A 15,986-nucleotide genomic window follows, 5' to 3' on the forward strand; every position below is an offset into this window, starting at 1 on the left:
CGGGGACAAGCGAGGAATAAAGCGCAGAGAAAGACACCCACCGGAGGCGCAGCTGGGCGCTGACCACTTCTCATCTACCCTCCAGGCTCCACACGGAATTCAAATTCTCATTACGGCCCCGCATAAAACACAATCCGCACTTTCAGCAACGGCCCTGAGAAATGCAGCGGCGGGGAAAGTTTTAATGCGCTCTTCCTATTGATTACGGCTCTGGGAAAAAGGGGGGGAGGGGGATGAAAAGCTTAGCTTCAAACACTTTCATGTGAACGGCTGAAAGGAAGCAGATCCAGCGTGGTGGAGCGGGGCTCTTTCAGGGAGCCGCGGCCACCGATTCCACGAGCTTGTGGCTCTCCGCACGGCACGTTGCCCCGCCAACACGCATTCTGAGTCACCCAAGCAGAGGTAATGCCATTGCCACATTGTCTCCCTCTTTGCTTTTTCTTCTAAAACTTGTTAAAGGGAAGATTCCGACCTACCTAGGAAATGCTTTTAATCAGTTTCGTTCCGGAAATAACTATGGAAATTCAGATTTTTCCATTCTGTTGCTTCTGAGCATCATACGGTGACAAACGCCGATGGCCGCCGCTCTTCCCCCAACGTGTCGGGAGGAGTGACGGGACTGGCAGCCATTTGAATCCCCTGCATGGAAAGGTCTGAGCAAATAAGCATATGAAAGGCCAACAGAAGCAAAGCTTTTGAGCAAAAAGAAGAAAAACACTAAAATTGCCTGTCACTCCTCACATCCCGATCAGATGGCCGTCCCCTCCTTCGACGAGGGCTGTGCACGGCCGTTTGTCTCAGTCCAAGGCGAGCCTGGCCCCGGGGAACCTGGACGAAGGTCCTGTGTGCCGTGACGTGTGGCCGTGCGCAGGTGACCAGAGGCCCACACACGGACACCAAGTGACGGTCACGGAGGTCTGGGGCCCGGGTCCTCCCCAGCTTGCGATGGGGCCGCATCCCCGTCGACGGAAACAGCACCGCAGGCGCAGGCGGCCGGCGGCGAGGGAGCCCGTTTCCTTTCATGCCCGACCCACACCACTATCATTCCTCGCCACACGTGGTTGGTGTCCAGATTCGGGGCCATGGCAGGTATGGCGTGTCCATGCACCATCGGGGACATGAGGAGCTTCCCCGGGAGTTCCAGGACTCGGAGAAGGAAGTGCTCTGTTAACACGGCAGGGCTGTTCAAGCCCTTGACCCTCCCCGGCCCCGCGGACACTTCACCGGGGGAGCAATGAGCCCCCAGAGGCCTGCATCCACCGGGACATGCCCGGGCCCTGGGAGAAAGTCCAGACCTCCCGGAGGGGACTCTGGGGACCTACCCGCTCTCAGCCAATGCGCTCGACCCCATGTGGTGCACAGCCACAGCTAATGTGTCCTCCGGTTCTGAGATACTGTTACCCAGTAAGAGTGCTGAACACAAGGGTCCCTGGGGTCTCAGCCCAGGTCACCCGGAGTCTCCTGGGCGGGGTCAGGTCCACGCTCCAGAGGACATCATCCTGCTGCTTATGCGTTGACCCAAATGGAAGGCGTCCGCTGGGGACTCCTCCGGAGTCGGCCCGCCGCAGGCTCCGAGGGAGGGAGACCAGAAAAGCCTCCCCCTCTCCCAGTGGGGTGGGAGCCCCCGTCCACATCCCACGCTCCGCTGGGGCCCCAGCTGCCCCTCCTGGGGTCCGCATGTCATCGTGCGCTCAACTACTCACAGCTTCGCTGCTGTCTCCCGAGGCTGGCGTTTCCAAAGACCTTTCCGTCAGAAAGGATGCCGAAGAAATGGACCTCAAAGGTAGAAATTTCAGTGTCAGGCTCTCCGGACTCTGAAGAGCCAGGGCTCCTGCCCAAACCCTTCTCCCCCCACCCCCCACTGCCGCCCCACAGCCCACCTCGTATCCAAGACCTGGCACCCAACTCCACACCCACATCCACATGGGGGGACAGTTCTTTAATATTAACCGATTTTCCCCCCCACGGAGCTCTGTGTCTCCCCCCTTGACCGGCGTCTCCATCGCCCAGCCGGCAGAGCCCCAGGCCAGCGTCACTGCTCCCGGGAAGAGTTACAGCCACTGATCAAAGGACAGGCGTTTGAGTCTGAATGGCTCAGAGCACGTCTTGAAGCCCCCGACAGGGCAAGAAGGGGATTTCTAGGAGCAGAGACAGTTCAGTCACTGGAATATCCCGGGAGACGAAGTTTGCACACCAGAAACCCCACAGGGCGCTAAGGGCACCGTGTCCTGGGGGCATGGGGAAGGCCCACAAAGCAGAACGTGGTGCGTGGTTGAGTCTAGAGTCGGCTCAGGGTCTGCCCACCTTCCCTCCAGCCCCCCGTGCAGAGGCAGCCGCTGGGTGATTCCCGTGGGGCTAAGGGAAGTCAGGATTCAGGAAAGGGCTGGGGCCGTGCACCCGGGCACCCCAAGACCCAGCGTGCTGCAGACCTGCAGAAGGAGACCCGGGGACAGGGCGTCACACAGGACACCTGCACAAGAACCAGGCAGGCGGCTGTGGACCCTTCCAAAGAGGCTGGCGGGAACCAGCGGTGACCTCCCTCACTCTGTCACTCCCGGCAGAGCCCACCCACAATTTCGGGGTAATTGGGCAGTGGTGGGGAGCATCTCTGAACCGACTGATATAGAAGAAATTCGGTTGAATTCATTTTTATATGACACATACTGCACAGACGTGTGTATGTAGCATATGGCTATACTTACGCCCCCACCTTGAACTTACTACTTGGTGAGCATGTTTCCATCTGTGCTTAGGCTGCTAGGAAGCTCAGTGCAAACTGCAATCTATTGTCAGGAACACACATTCTGGTCATGATTTCCTGACTTCGCTTTGTCATTCTGCTCTTCCTCGTCCTTGCTCTGGGGATCTCCACCCAGAGTCAGGCTAGTGTCCCACTACCGGTACGAGCGTCCTCCAAGCAGAATCCTCAAGGCCCATGAGCACCCAAGAGCCTGTGTGTCACATAGATGTTCAGAGCGATTTACAACCCTGGTCTCAAAACTCGCAGCCGTAAAGCCCTTTGAGGAAGAGGAGACCTCCTGGGGCAGGCTGGGTCTGTGGGTCCCCGGGAGCTGCTGGGGGCCGTCCACCGTGAGTCCTGGGGGTGTCCACATGCACAGGGGGCCCTCCTAGATGGTAGCAGCCCCCAGACTCACAGGTGAGACAGGGGCTTCCGGCCCGGGTCCCTCCTTGCCTTGGCAAGCAGTTCTCTGTGCAAATCAGCCCCGTCACACGGGAAGGGGAGCTGGGTCCCCTCTCGGGTCCTGGCAGACGCACCTGCCTGCCGAGGTCTCCACCGCTCTTGTGGCCCCATCAAGTGCCGGGGAGGGCACAGCAGAACTGGGCACGTACACTCGGCTTGTACACGGCAAGAGAATGCAGGCTTAAAACCACAGAAGCGGGGGGGCCTCGGAGGCTCAGTTGATTGAGCATCTGACTTTGGCTCAAGTCGTGATCTCGTGGTCCGTGGGTTCAAGCCCTTCATTAGCCTCTGCGCTGAAAGTTCAGAGCCTGGAGCCTGCCTCGGATTCTGTGTCTCTCCCTCTCTCTGCCCCTCTCTCTCAAAAAGTAAATAAGCATTAAAAAAAATTAAAAATTGGTCTCTCTCTCTCTCTCAAAAAGTAAATAAGCATTAAAAAAAATTAAAAATTGGGGCACCTGGGTGGCTCAGCCGGTGAAGCCGCCGACTTCAGCTCAGGTCATGATCTCTGCTCAGAGCCTGGAGCTGCTTCAGATTCTGTGTCTCCTTCTCTCTCTGCCTTTCTCCTTCTCACGCTCTGTCTCTCAAAAATAAATAAACATTAAAAATTTTTTTAATTAAAAAAATAAATAACTTAAAAATTTTTTTTTAAATAAGACAAAAACTTAGTAGGGAAGGGTCAATGGACTGTGTGACATGTGGCCCTAGGGGCACACACCAAGACATACACGAAGTCCTGAGCCCTAGACAATTCTGGGCTGACAGCAGGTGAGAATCTTCTAGAACCACCATGGCCTCGACAGCTGCCCTGACCAGTCATCTCCTCTCCTGCAAATATACTGCATGACATTAAAAAAAAAAAAGCACTGAAATGTTTTCCCTTTTATGTCACGGCCTCCAGGGTTACCCCCCCGGGTTTTGCTTCATGGTAGAGCTCTTGTTTTAAACATATTCGGCCAACCTAACATGCAGCTTCCCTGTATTATTATTACCACACATGCCACCTAAATGCCACACACACTTTTACAACAAAGACTCCAATGCCTTTTTAGGAAAAACATCTTTATTAAAAAAAAAATAATAACTTACAAACGGAGAGAACTTTCTGGAACTTTCTGGAACAAGACTGCTCACTTCGTGCAGAGCGTCGCAGCCAGGGACAGTTGTGCTTTGTTTCGCTTTTTGCACGTAACTGTACAACACCAGGAACATCACAAACCACGGTCGTTCTTCGTTCCATATCCCGTGCAGGTACCAAGCACCACACAGATATAAAACTGTCGTAAATAAAGCCTTTCCGCCAGGACTGGCGTATATTATAGATTTATAGATATATCATTTCAAATCATCTAACAATTAATGTCATCCTTAGTCAAAACGGAAGTCAAACTAGTCTTCAAACTACCACACTCTGAATACATGTCAGCATTGCGCCTCCTGTACGGTATTTAAAATATATTTAAACTTTCAAATACATTTATCAGGTACACCAACAGTGAGAAAATAAAGTCTTAAAATTTAAATACAAGTCACCATAGAAAACCTTCAGGGAACACGAAGAGTCCTATTCTACAGAAGTACAGGCAGGCCTGTCCCTGCGCTGGTTTGGTGACACGGCACAGTCCTGGGTGAGGTGACACCGTCAGGGCGCAGCCTGAGAAAGGGGGTCGGGGTGAACCATGGCGCACGCTCCCCTCTTCCCCACCACTCCGGCGTCCGGCCCTGAAGCCGCCGGGCTGAACTCTCAGAAAAGGATGCATCCCAGGGCCGCGTGGAAAACAAGCACATTGTCCCCAAGACCCCGCCGAGGGTGCATCACTTGGTGCTTTGCTCCAAGGCCGAGTACTCTGTCTCGGACACCCTGGAGGCGTCGATGAGTTTGGTGAGACCGGTCTTGGCCGAGTACTTAAAAATGAAGGCCTTCATCAGCTCGTACCTGTAGTTTCGGTTGATGAAGCTGTAGAGCACGGGGTTGACGCAGCAGTGCACCAGGGACACGCACTGCGTCACGTGCAGGGCTGTGAACAGGAAGTTCTCCAGCCGGCAGGTGAAGGGGATGTAGTGGAGGACGGAGAAGATGTCCAGCAGCACCACGGCGTGGTAGGGCAGCCAGCACACCAGGAAGACCACCACGTAGGAGAAGATGATCTTCCGGCTGCTCTGCTTCTCCTGGTCGCCGGACGCGGCGATGGCGCGGGCCAGCAGGCAGTAGAAGATGGCAATGATGCAGGAGGGGACAGCGAAGCCCAGGACCACGGACACCAGCTCCATGCTGATGAGCCACTCCTTGACGCTGTGCTCGGGGTAGAAGGAGCGGCAGTAGGTCTCATTGTTGGACGCCGAGGTGACGGTCTTCAGGTAGTAGGTGTCAGGCAGGGACACGCAGAAGGCCAGCAGCCACACCAGGACGCAGACGGTGCGGCGGACCGCCTTCTTCCGGCGGCTCGAGGTGCCTGCGAAGCAGGTGATGGACAGGTAGCGGTCCACGCTCATGCACGTCAGGAAGAAGATGCTGCCGAACAGGTTGATGGAGAAGATGAGGTGCGTGACCTTGCACGTGAGCTCTCCCATGGGCCACTGGTTATGCTGCACGAGGCTCACCACCCAGACGGGGATGGTGACCACCACCCACAGGTCGGCGATGGCCAGGTTGAGGATGTAGCAGTGCGTGTCGTAGGCGGTGGTCTTGGCCTGGACGGTCACCCAGACCACCACGGAGTTGGCGACCATGCCGATCACGAAGATGAAGACGTAGACGAAGGACAGCGTATAGAGCAGGACGCTCTTGTTGGGCATGTTGGGGCACAGCACGGTGTCCACGACGATGCAGTCGCTGCCGTTGCACGGCCAGCTGACGTCGGAGAAGTTCCCCGGCTCCGAGTCGTCGAAGAGGTGCAGATCCATGGTGCTGAGCGCGGGAAGCAGACGGCCTACACAGAAACCACACAGAGAGAGACGGAACAGAAAAGCGGCCTGGTTAGGAAACACGGGAGCGCCCGTCCACGTGCTTTCCCGGCACCCCATGTGTCAGCTGTCCCGCTTCGACTCCGTGGCATCGTCCCCAAGAAACGAGGAAAGCAAACAGCCGTGCACGCCGCACCACCGAATAAAACCGACCCAGAATCTAAACCCGCCAGAAAGAGCGACTGTCTTTTCATGGCTGGTTCTCCAGACATCAGCAGCCTGGCTGTGCCCACGGTGTGAAATCAGCACGGCCCTCGGGCCACCAGGCGTCTGGCAGCCTGGGCAATGCTGACGGGTCGCTCATTCTTAGCAGAGGACAGTGGAGCCATTTTCCCTACATCCCGAAGCACGGCAGAGACCATCAGCTCGGGGCACTGCTGCGTGACAAGTGTCCGGCTCTGGTGCCTCAATGAGAGTGCTGCACATTCCCACCCATGTGTGCATCCAAAACGTGACTCGGTGCTTCTAACCCTCCTGTCACACATGTGCATGGGAGCCTGGGTCTTAGCCCACCTTCGCTCTGAGGTCCTGATGACCATTCAGCATGCAACGTCCTGCAGCTCGTGTGTTTGGGTGTACCCCACAGCCTGCACCCCACAGCCTGCACCTGCATCCCCCACCCCAAACCCGTATCCATACCTGCACCCCACACCCACACCCCAAACCCACATCGGTACCTGCACCCCAAACCCGCATCCGCACCTGCACCCCACACCCACACCCCGCACCTGCACCCCAAACCCGCATCCACACCTGCACCCCAAACCGACACCCCACACCTGCACCCCAAACCTGAATCCGCACCCCAAACCCGCATCTGCACCTGCACCCCAAACCCACACCCCAAACCTGCACCCCACACCCGCACCCGCATCCACAACCCAAACCCCACCCCCTGCACCCGCACCCTGCACCCCACACCTTGCACCTGCATCCCACACCCCATACCTGTACCCGTACCCATACCCCAAACCTGCACCCCACACCCTGCACCCGCACCTGCACCCCACACCCGCACCCTGCACCCCAAACCCGCACCCCAAACCCTGAACTTGCACCCCACACCCACAGCCCACACCCACACTCCGCACCCGCTGGCTTTGCCGCGAGCTTTTCAACTAAGGGCAACTACCCACCTGTGTTCCCTTCTTTTATTGATGCAACTGCTTCAAGAGGGGCTTGTGCCAAGACCTGGAGCACAGAAGTCACCACCTGTCAGGCTTCTGGAGGGGCAGACAACCGTCTCCACCGTCCTCCCTAATGACCCAGGAATTGTTGCCATTTTCACACCCACAGAGGAGTCCGCTCCCAAGTACCACGGTGCCTCCCAAAATGCACCAGCTGTGAAACTTCCAGAGACTGTCTTCCACGGCCGGCCCCCTCCCCCAGCCTGAGGGCATGGAAATCCCTCCAGGACAGCCCTGGGATGGCAGCCCCTGTGTGACCCTGGGGACAATGGCGACCTGCTGAGTTATCTCACAGAGTAAGGCGTTTTGGCTCCCTTCCTGCACATCGTAGGTAGAGGTCCACCGGGTGTCCAGCCTCTGTGCCACATTCATGTGCAGTGGACTCCGGGTCCCCTAGGAGATCTCCCTGGAGGATGCACAGGTCAGCGCCCAGGTGGCTGCGCTCACGGTATGAGGACACATGGCCGGGAGAAGCACCCATCCCAAGACCAGCCCTTTCTGGGTTGGAGTCCTGACTCTCCCCCCTCCTGGGGGTTTAACTGGAGACGCACTAACCTGTCTTCCGCTGCATTGTCAGGTCACCGGCGGGCCCAGTGCAGAATCAGCCCAAGCGACGGGCTCTGTCAAACTCCACCCCTGCCCCTCCCCAACCCTTTAGCAAAGATCACAGCCTCCCTCCTTTCTTGCTCCATGTTTGAAACTAACTCCTACCACCTAAGTAATTGCCCGTTGCTGCCTGGAAGGGGAGGCAAGGTGCACAGAGAGGGGCGGGGTGATGGGTTCACCTTCAGGATGCATGAACAGAATCCCTGACCAGCGACATTCTGCTGCCTCCCAAGACACCAGCGGGTTTCCGGGTGTTTCTCTTCTGCAGGTTCCAAATGCCCATGGGTCCCTCTCCCGGTGACCTACCCGGGCCCCCGTGTCCCCGCTGCAGAGGGGAGAAGGCTGGACGTCCCGTGAGGGGCCGGGCCCGTAGCTGGGAAGCCTGGCGGTCCCCGGAGCACCCCACCAGGAGGGTCCCGGGGTCTGGGACCACCAACTTGTGCAGGACCACACTCACACGCACAGCAGGGCACCCTGGGAGACTCAGCACAACCAAGTTTTGGACAAAGAAACTCCTCACATGATGAGACTCTGGACCACCCTGTCCTAAGAGGCTGCTCGAGGACCCCCACAGGACATGGGGCAGCAAGGGACACCCCTAAGGGCCCACTGGGCTAGCCTTGGGGGGCAGCCAGCCCCAGACCGTGCCTTGAAGCCACTATTGCCACATCCCCCTGGCCACTAACCTGCCTCGGGCTGACCCTCCCCTCCCCATCCCCTGAAGCCCTTGATTCCAGAACAGAACAAAGCCAAGATTTCAGCTTTGCTTCCGTCCTGGTTCCAATCTGGTGACCCCTTTCTCCCCCCATTTCCTTAAAATGAAACACATCTGCTACAGAACCTAGTGCATAAGGTGCGTTCACCTCATGACCTCGTCAGACCCCAGAGTCCCTACGGATCAGAGGCACCTGCTGGAGGGCGGAGGCGGGCAGGGGCTGGGTGGGGCTCCCTCCTCCCCCCGCACCGCTGCAGCTCTGCAGGGCCTCTGCAGACACAACCCCAGAGTCCAGGATCCTAGCCGTCCGCAGGGGCTGGAAAGGAAGGAATGCGCCCCAGCCTCTGTCACCGTGACAGGGTCTAAGCCCCCCACCTCCACCTCTCTGCTCCTCACGAGGAGACAGTGAGCCAGCTCGGGCTCCCGTGCTGCCCAGCAGACGGACGCTGGGCGCTCTTCAGTGTGCATATCCGCATGGGGGGGATATATGAGAAGTCACCCGCCTCTCACACCCTGCTCTTTTGGACCCTCTGGGGCTCCTGCCAGCCGTCACTGTCCCCAGAGCGCGAGCAGCCATGAGCCTTGGCCAGAGAGGGCAGGGCCCTCCGGACAATGAACACCTGGTTTGGTGATCAGGGGCCCTCCGATCACAGGCACCTGCTCGTGGGGCACCCCACCCCACCCACACGTCCTCTCCCGTCCCTTCCGGGGGGCACAGTGGGACCCTTCCAGCAAGGGCTGATGGGCTGAAGGGCGCAGCAGAGGTTTCAAGGCCCCCGGCTAGAACGAGAGAGCCAGCTGGCCTACCCATCACCCATCATCCACCACCACTCAGCCCAGGGGGCCTGTGCCCTGACCACGCCCTCCACGGGGGAACCCCCAGGAACCCCCTTCCAGGGCAGGAGGCTCCAGAGGCCCAGAGGCCGAGGGAAGCACAGAGAGCAGATGAAACAGACTAGGATTCAAGCCCTCCACAATCTAAATGGGGCCCAAGGAGGGTAAAACGCCTCCCAACAGTTCAGCCTCTTGTCTTTTTGTTAGTTTTCCTGTATTTTTGGCTTTGGAAACAATCAAAGGCCGTTTCCAGAAGAGATCGTGATCTGACAAGGACCATCTGCATTTTCTGTCAAAGGCGGTTGGTCTGCTGCAGGGCTGATGACAAAGCTCCCAGCAAAATCTGAGACGGAGAGAGCGAGGGGCGCCTGCTGAGCCGACGGATGGCCCAGAGTGTCCGACACCAGATCCTCAGCCAGCGCACAGACAGACAGACTGCATTCTGCACGAACCGGGAAGGATTCGCGCTCCCCGTCTGCGCGGCCAGGCCTCTGAGCCAGAGCCTCTGGGAGGTCTGATGTCCACGGGGACCTGGAGGAGACCCCTGTCTTTGACTTTACAGGGCCACACATTTAGCCTCTCGGAAGACTCACAAGTCCCCAAGCAAGCGTGTTGGCTGAAGCTCTATTCGGTGGCGATAAAATCGGAGCAGCACAGCCATCTGCCAGCAGGGGACTGGTTTGCCCAAGTGTGGCGTGTCCACCGTGTGAGATACAACACAGCTAAGAAAACCAAAGAGGACCTTCCTTTAGGGACGTGGGCAACTAGAACGTTCCGCAAGTGAAAGGCGATGTGCCAATACAGACTACGCATTGTGTAACCTCATTTATGTAGAACAAGACAAGAAGTAGGTGTGTTTTTACACGTAAATACATGTGCACCAAGACCACGGAGACACATCTGCAGGCGGTGCACACCTCTGGGCAGGCAGCGCAGGGTGAGGGCACAGAGGGGAGGCGGTCGATTTAACTCCCTGGGCTTCTGTATCACTTGAAATTTGACGTCGAGAATTATGTAAATTCTGATGGAGTTTCACAAAACAGTAGAGGGACCGTTCCCATCCTGTTCTCCTGAACCGCAGAGACCCCGGTGACATGCTGGACCAGTCCCTGTGCATCCCCTCGTCCCCAGCACTCACTGAGTCTTCTCTGACCACTCCTCTCTGCTGGGGTCACGCTGTATAGACACTTGGGGGTCACCTGTCCTACACCCGCACCATCACACTTCTGTCATGAGAGGAAGTCAGTCAATTTTCCGATGGCCCCGGTGTCCGTCTGGTCCTCCCAAGAGAAGCACCCTCCACTCCTGTCGCCTCGTGCTGGAAGGGGTCCCCTTTGCCAACCTGAGGGTTTTTCTGGGAGACCGGCCTCTCCCATCTCAGGCTTATTACTCCTCAACCAAGATTCCAGACCACGAGTGACTACAGCCAAGTGGCCCGAGGCATTTGTCGGAGTCCAAACGGCCTGCCTGAGCTCACCCGGTGAGCCGGGGGTCACGCCAGAATTAGAAGTCCCCAAGGTTAGTAGGCAAGGGGTGACGGTCAGCCTGCAGTAAACAGGTCCCCTCCTTGGCGGCAAGTCAGTGCCTCCGGGACAGACACTGCCAAGTGGCCGGGCCACAGGCTGGCACTCGTGTGCGCAAACTCCCATCACCAGCCGGGAAGGCTCTTCCCGACCAACCCCTTCCTTGCTTCTCCCGCCCGGTCCCCCACCCAGACCACACATCTCCATTCTGTGTCAGTGCGTTTATGTGTCTCTGCATTCTTCCTGCCCGAGCCCTGCATCCCTGAGAGGTCTTCACCTTGGGGCCCACCAAGGCCAGTGACCCGACGCCAGTACTGGGAACGCGAGTCCAGAAGATTCTGAACCCCTCATTGAGTGCAGACATACATCAACCCTGTGTGCGCCCCAGATTTTTGGAGTCTCCTCCGTGGGGGCACTGCTCTGGGGCACAACAGACCAGAATCACCACGCCCCACCCCCACCCCCAAGAACTTGCCAGTAACTGAGAAGAGAAAGAAAGGAGGCAGGGGCGGGAGGGTGAGGGGCTTCCACTCGAGTGGCCCACGGGAGCCTTCGAGGAGAATGGAGGGGGCGTCAGTGGTCCACCATGAAGAGTGTCACTGAATTTGGCCGAGGCCACCGTCCCCACACAGGAAAGCTGGCAGCAAGACTCTGTCCGGGACAGGGATACAGGGAGTGAGGGGGCCAGGCCGGGCCAGTCCACCCAGGAGCCACATGGGTGGTGAGCAAGGGAGTGGCCTGGGGCAGGGGTGCCACCAACAGGTAGAAGGTGCACAGTGGGGTGCTCTGGCTCCCCGAAGTCCCCAGGGGTGCAGATAGGATTTCCCAGGCCAGGCCAGGGCAAGGCAGCAGCTCAGACCCTGAGGGGCCCTCTGGCCCTCGGGGCTCTCTAGGCAACCTCTGCCCACAGGTGACCTTATTTATTAGCTTTCTGCAATTTGGGATCTGTGTCCCCCCAGGACGCAATTTCACAGAGTCAGCGACGTCCAGACTGGATCACCTCGCTCCACCTCTCTGCTGAGCACCTGCACGCTGAGGCCAGACCAGGCCCAGGGACCAGGCTATCTGGGACTGTGGCTTAACAGCGGCTCTCTTCACTTTCCCCACTTTTCCAGAGACTTCATCCTGTGGGAGCCACGCCCTGGCCTCCTTGCCAAAGTCCACACCACCTCCCGCACCCCGCTTTCTATGCAGCCGGCACACAGTTCGCCAAGGAGAATCCGCACTACCTCTGTAAACGAGAGGTAGTTGTCCCGCACTGAGGTTTGGATTTTGTTTGTTTGTTTCTGTTTTTGTTTTTTACCGATGCTGCAGTACATCTACATGGACGTCCAGAAAAGCTTTGGCCCTGGCAGGCTCCCTGTGGCCATCTGCAAGGGCGGACAGCAGACTGGGGACTGCTGGGACCCCCGGTGCCAGGCAAAGAAAATCAACGCTGTCTTGGGTGCCCATGCAGCCCTGGACTGATACTTTACCCAAGTAAGAGGCTGCTCTAAACCATCAGGAAACTCAGAAAGTCATCAAGAGAGAGTCAAGGGGAAAGAAAACCCCTACCCTGACTCAGATCCAGGCCACCTACCCCTGGGGGGCCCCCAACATGTTTCCCGTTAACACACGGGGGGCATCTTCACCCACTTTTAAGCATCTGGGGGAGAAAGTGAACCCCCACATCCAGAAAGCCGATCTGGTCTATTGTGCTCAGCTGTCCACAGGGAAATAACGCTGCACCCAGAGGGCCAGGTCCAGAGAGTCCCAGAGGGTCCCAAAGGCTGCCTCTCGGCTGGCCGCAGGTCACCAGAGCCTCCGTTCCCACCCAGCTCAGGACCTGGACGAGGCAGCGGGAGGTCAGTCAGGCTCTCGGCCAGACACAACAGGGCTCCCGGGAGACAACTCGATCTCAGACTCTACTAAGAAAACACAGAGCGGGGGTCCCCACAAAGGTATCTGTTACGGCAAGAAAATGAGAAGACCCTGGCTCTCTGGCTGGCACGGTCCCCACACTGCCCACTGCCTTTTTATCTGTCCCTGGCCACAGCCGTCCAGAGTCCCCACTGAGATACTCACGGTCCCTGCACCCTTCCAGCGCTTGGGACCAAACATCAGCTTCCAAACCTACCTGCGGCGCAGCAAAACGTTCATGATACAAATATGCGATACTCATAAAAGGCAACTACGCTGTTTTCCCCCGCGCTGAATTAGGAGGTTCTTAAGTAACAAAAACATCAACTGTTCCCCGCAGAAAACCATCACGTGTTGGAAACCAGACAGTCCCCTCTGTTTTCCCCTCCTTTTCTTCTCTCGCTCTCTCTTTTTATTTGTCTTTGCTCGCCCTTTTTTTACTTTGACGGAGAACGCGCGTCCCAGGGCTCAGAGTTTCCGGACGCGAGACCCCCTGGACGCGACCCAGCCTGGGGTTCCTTTCTGCGCCCTAGCCTCGTGCACGTAACTCAACGAGGAGGCGTTCCGACCCCATTCTTGTTCCTAAAAGTAAAACTAAGCTCAGACGCTGGCGTTTCTAGTTCCGAATTCCACTTGTGCCTGCAGAACCACGGAGAGAAATCTAAAGCCCTGACGTCTTGAAGGTTTCTCTCCTCCCGCTCGGTTTTACTCCTGGGGCTTCTAGAGTCCGGCTGCCAGTCTGGGTCCCAGCACTCCCGCCAGCTCCGGCATGCCTCCCCGAAAACAGAAACCCCTCTGCCCAGATGATCACACAAAAAGCCACTGTTCTGATGAAGTAGGTTTTTTTGTTTGGGGTTTTTGTTTTTTTTTCATCCAGAAAGCCTACACTTGGCCTGTTCTGGGTCTGATTAGAAACCATAATACCTTCTCAACTCTCCCGGGACTTGCTGTTAAGAAGGGAAAAACTCACCTCCAAAGTCCTGACTCAGTTAAGCACCGGCGCGCTGCCCTGGCTACACTTTCTGGAACTTTTTTGAAACGATGACTGCAATGCACGCCCCTCTAAAACACCGGACAGGCAGCAAAACACAGGCGCTTCTCAATTTTCCTTTGCGCTTCCACCCCCCCCCCCCAGCCCCCAGCCCCAGGAGGCTGTGTGGTATCCAGCTCGGGAACATTCTAGTGTGTATGGCCAGAGACAGGGGGAAAAAGAGCAAATGGTTTCCAAGCTAGAGTGCCTATGTGCAACCTTTGCATCTGGGGAAGCTCGAAGAACAGGCAGTTTATCCCTTTAAAAACTATAGAAAGTTAAGCACAGACCCCAGCAGCCTCTGCTCTCTTTTCTAGGCCATTCTATTTGATCTCCGAATTTTCCTGGAATAAATAAAAGGACACAAAGGCAGCATCTGCGTTCAAAAAGAAAAGAGAAAGTTACCACATTGAGACTTTGAAGAATGAAGTTTCAGGGGATGTCAGCGCACGGAATACCTTCAAAGGGCTGTACCCCATGTCGGGGGGGGGGGGCCTCTGCCGCTCCGGGGAAAACCTAGGGAGCCTGTTGTGAGCAAATGAATTGAGAGACGGAGGGAGGGAGAGAAAGAGAAGGAAGAAAGAAAGAAGAAAGAAAGAAAGAAAGAAAGAAAGAAAGAAAGAAAGAAAGAAAGAAAGAAAGAAAGAAAGAAAGAAAGAGAAAGAAAGAAAGAAAGAAAGAAAGAAAGAAAGAAAGAAAGAAAGAAAGAAAGAAAGAAAGAGAGAAAATGACGGAGGGAGACAGCCAGTCTGACTTTTACAACTTCTCATTCTCTCTGCAAGTTACAAGTCTTGGCTAGTCACGGGTCCCGTGACCTCACTCCAAAGTTCTCGCTGCCCAGCCACCCCGGGAACCTCTACCCGCGCTCACAGTATTGAACAGAACTGATGATCTCCCCGCAGGGTACATTTCAATGACGGAATCCTAGACTTCTGTGTGTCTTTATTGTTTTCTGGTTGAAGTTGGACTTACCTTCCGAGAGCACAATAAACACTGCAATTAGGTTAGGAAGGATGCAATCCAGAGACGGCAGACGGAGCTGCACTTAACATTCACCCTCATAGCTTCCCAGCTTACAGGATCCGGTACGCCCCCCAAGCCCTGAATTCAAATACATTCTGGAATCCCACTCTTAAGGTTGCCTCTGAAGAAAGTGTTCATCTTTCTGGAATTACCTATTTCCTGCCAGTTCTATCCATTTCCCGGCTGATACCCCAGCGTGGGAGAGGGGAGCGGTGGTGCCAGGCTGTTCCCTATGCCAAGTCCGAGCCAGCCCCGCGAACCGTCTGCATTCCTGCTCAGCTCTCCACTTACCCGAGCTTCAACACCCACAGCAGCAAAGAAACACCAGAATCCTAAAGCCAACCCGCCCACGGAGCGCTCCTTCCCCCAGTGCCTCAAGGAACACGGCGCTTTTTACTTTCTGCAGCGGAAGGTGAAGCCCCCACCTAGCAGCCGCGCGTTGCAAAGCAGCCTTTGCAGCCGGCAGCCCGAGCTTTCCGAAACCGGACCTGCAACGCCCTGGGCAACCGTTCACAGCGGTTCAAAGAAGAGTCCTCGGTAAAAAAAAAAAAAAAAAAAAGGCCGCTCTGCTGCAGAGCAGAAACCCTGCCCTCGGCCTCCCTTCCTCTCCCCGCAGGGCTGCCAAGAGCAGCCTCCTTACCTCCGGGCTTGGCTCCGAGCTCAGGCCTCCCTGCGCGGCTCCTGCGCTCACCGCCTCGGGCTGAGCAGCTTGCAGGACTGAGCTCGCCGGCTGCGCACCCGCGTTATATACACTGCGGGAAGGCGCCTCTAGGTGGCAGCTTTGTAACCCGCATCTCCCTCCCTCCGGGCGCGCGCCGCCCCCTCCTAATACACACGTGCAGGGACACACACACACGCACACGTGCACGCGCGCACGCACACGCAGGCACGAGCACACGCGCAGGCACGCAGGCACGCGCGCACACCCCTCTCGTAAACCCGGATCGCAGCTCTCACCCCCTCCGGCGCACTCCTGCGAAACCCCAGCGGTCCTTGACTTGCAGTC

At 56.9% G+C, this 15,986-nt stretch overlaps 1 protein-coding gene across 2 annotated transcripts; it reads right to left on the reverse strand.

The window, feature by feature from the left end:
• Nucleotides 1-4,257: 4,257 nt before the first annotated feature.
• ACKR3 (atypical chemokine receptor 3) lies at nt 4,258-15,706 on the reverse strand. Of its 2 annotated transcripts, XM_029933555.1 has the most exons (3): nt 15,621-15,706; nt 7,300-7,354; nt 4,258-6,129 (listed from the first exon to the last, which is right to left on the reverse strand). In XM_029933555.1, exon 3 carries the CDS (start codon nt 6,101-6,103, stop codon nt 5,015-5,017), a length of 1,089 nt encoding a protein of 362 aa, XP_029789415.1. In that variant the 5' UTR covers nt 6,104-6,129; nt 7,300-7,354; nt 15,621-15,706; the 3' UTR covers nt 4,258-5,014. The 2 variants fall into 2 exon arrangements, with proteins under 2 accessions (XP_029789415.1, XP_029789414.1); XM_029933554.1 differs by lacking the exon at nt 7,300-7,354 and having other exon boundaries at nt 15,621-15,685.
• Between the last annotated feature and the right edge of the window lie 280 nt (nt 15,707-15,986).

Source organism: Suricata suricatta, chromosome 3 (genome assembly GCF_006229205.1).
Source record: "Suricata suricatta isolate VVHF042 chromosome 3, meerkat_22Aug2017_6uvM2_HiC, whole genome shotgun sequence".
NCBI lineage: Eukaryota > Metazoa > Chordata > Mammalia > Carnivora > Herpestidae > Suricata > Suricata suricatta.

Excerpts from the sequence above, each read along its gene's own strand:
- ACKR3 (XM_029933555.1), bottom strand. The coding sequence starts at position 6,103 with ATGGATCTGCACCTCTTCGACGACTCGGAGCCGGGGAACTTCTCCGAC.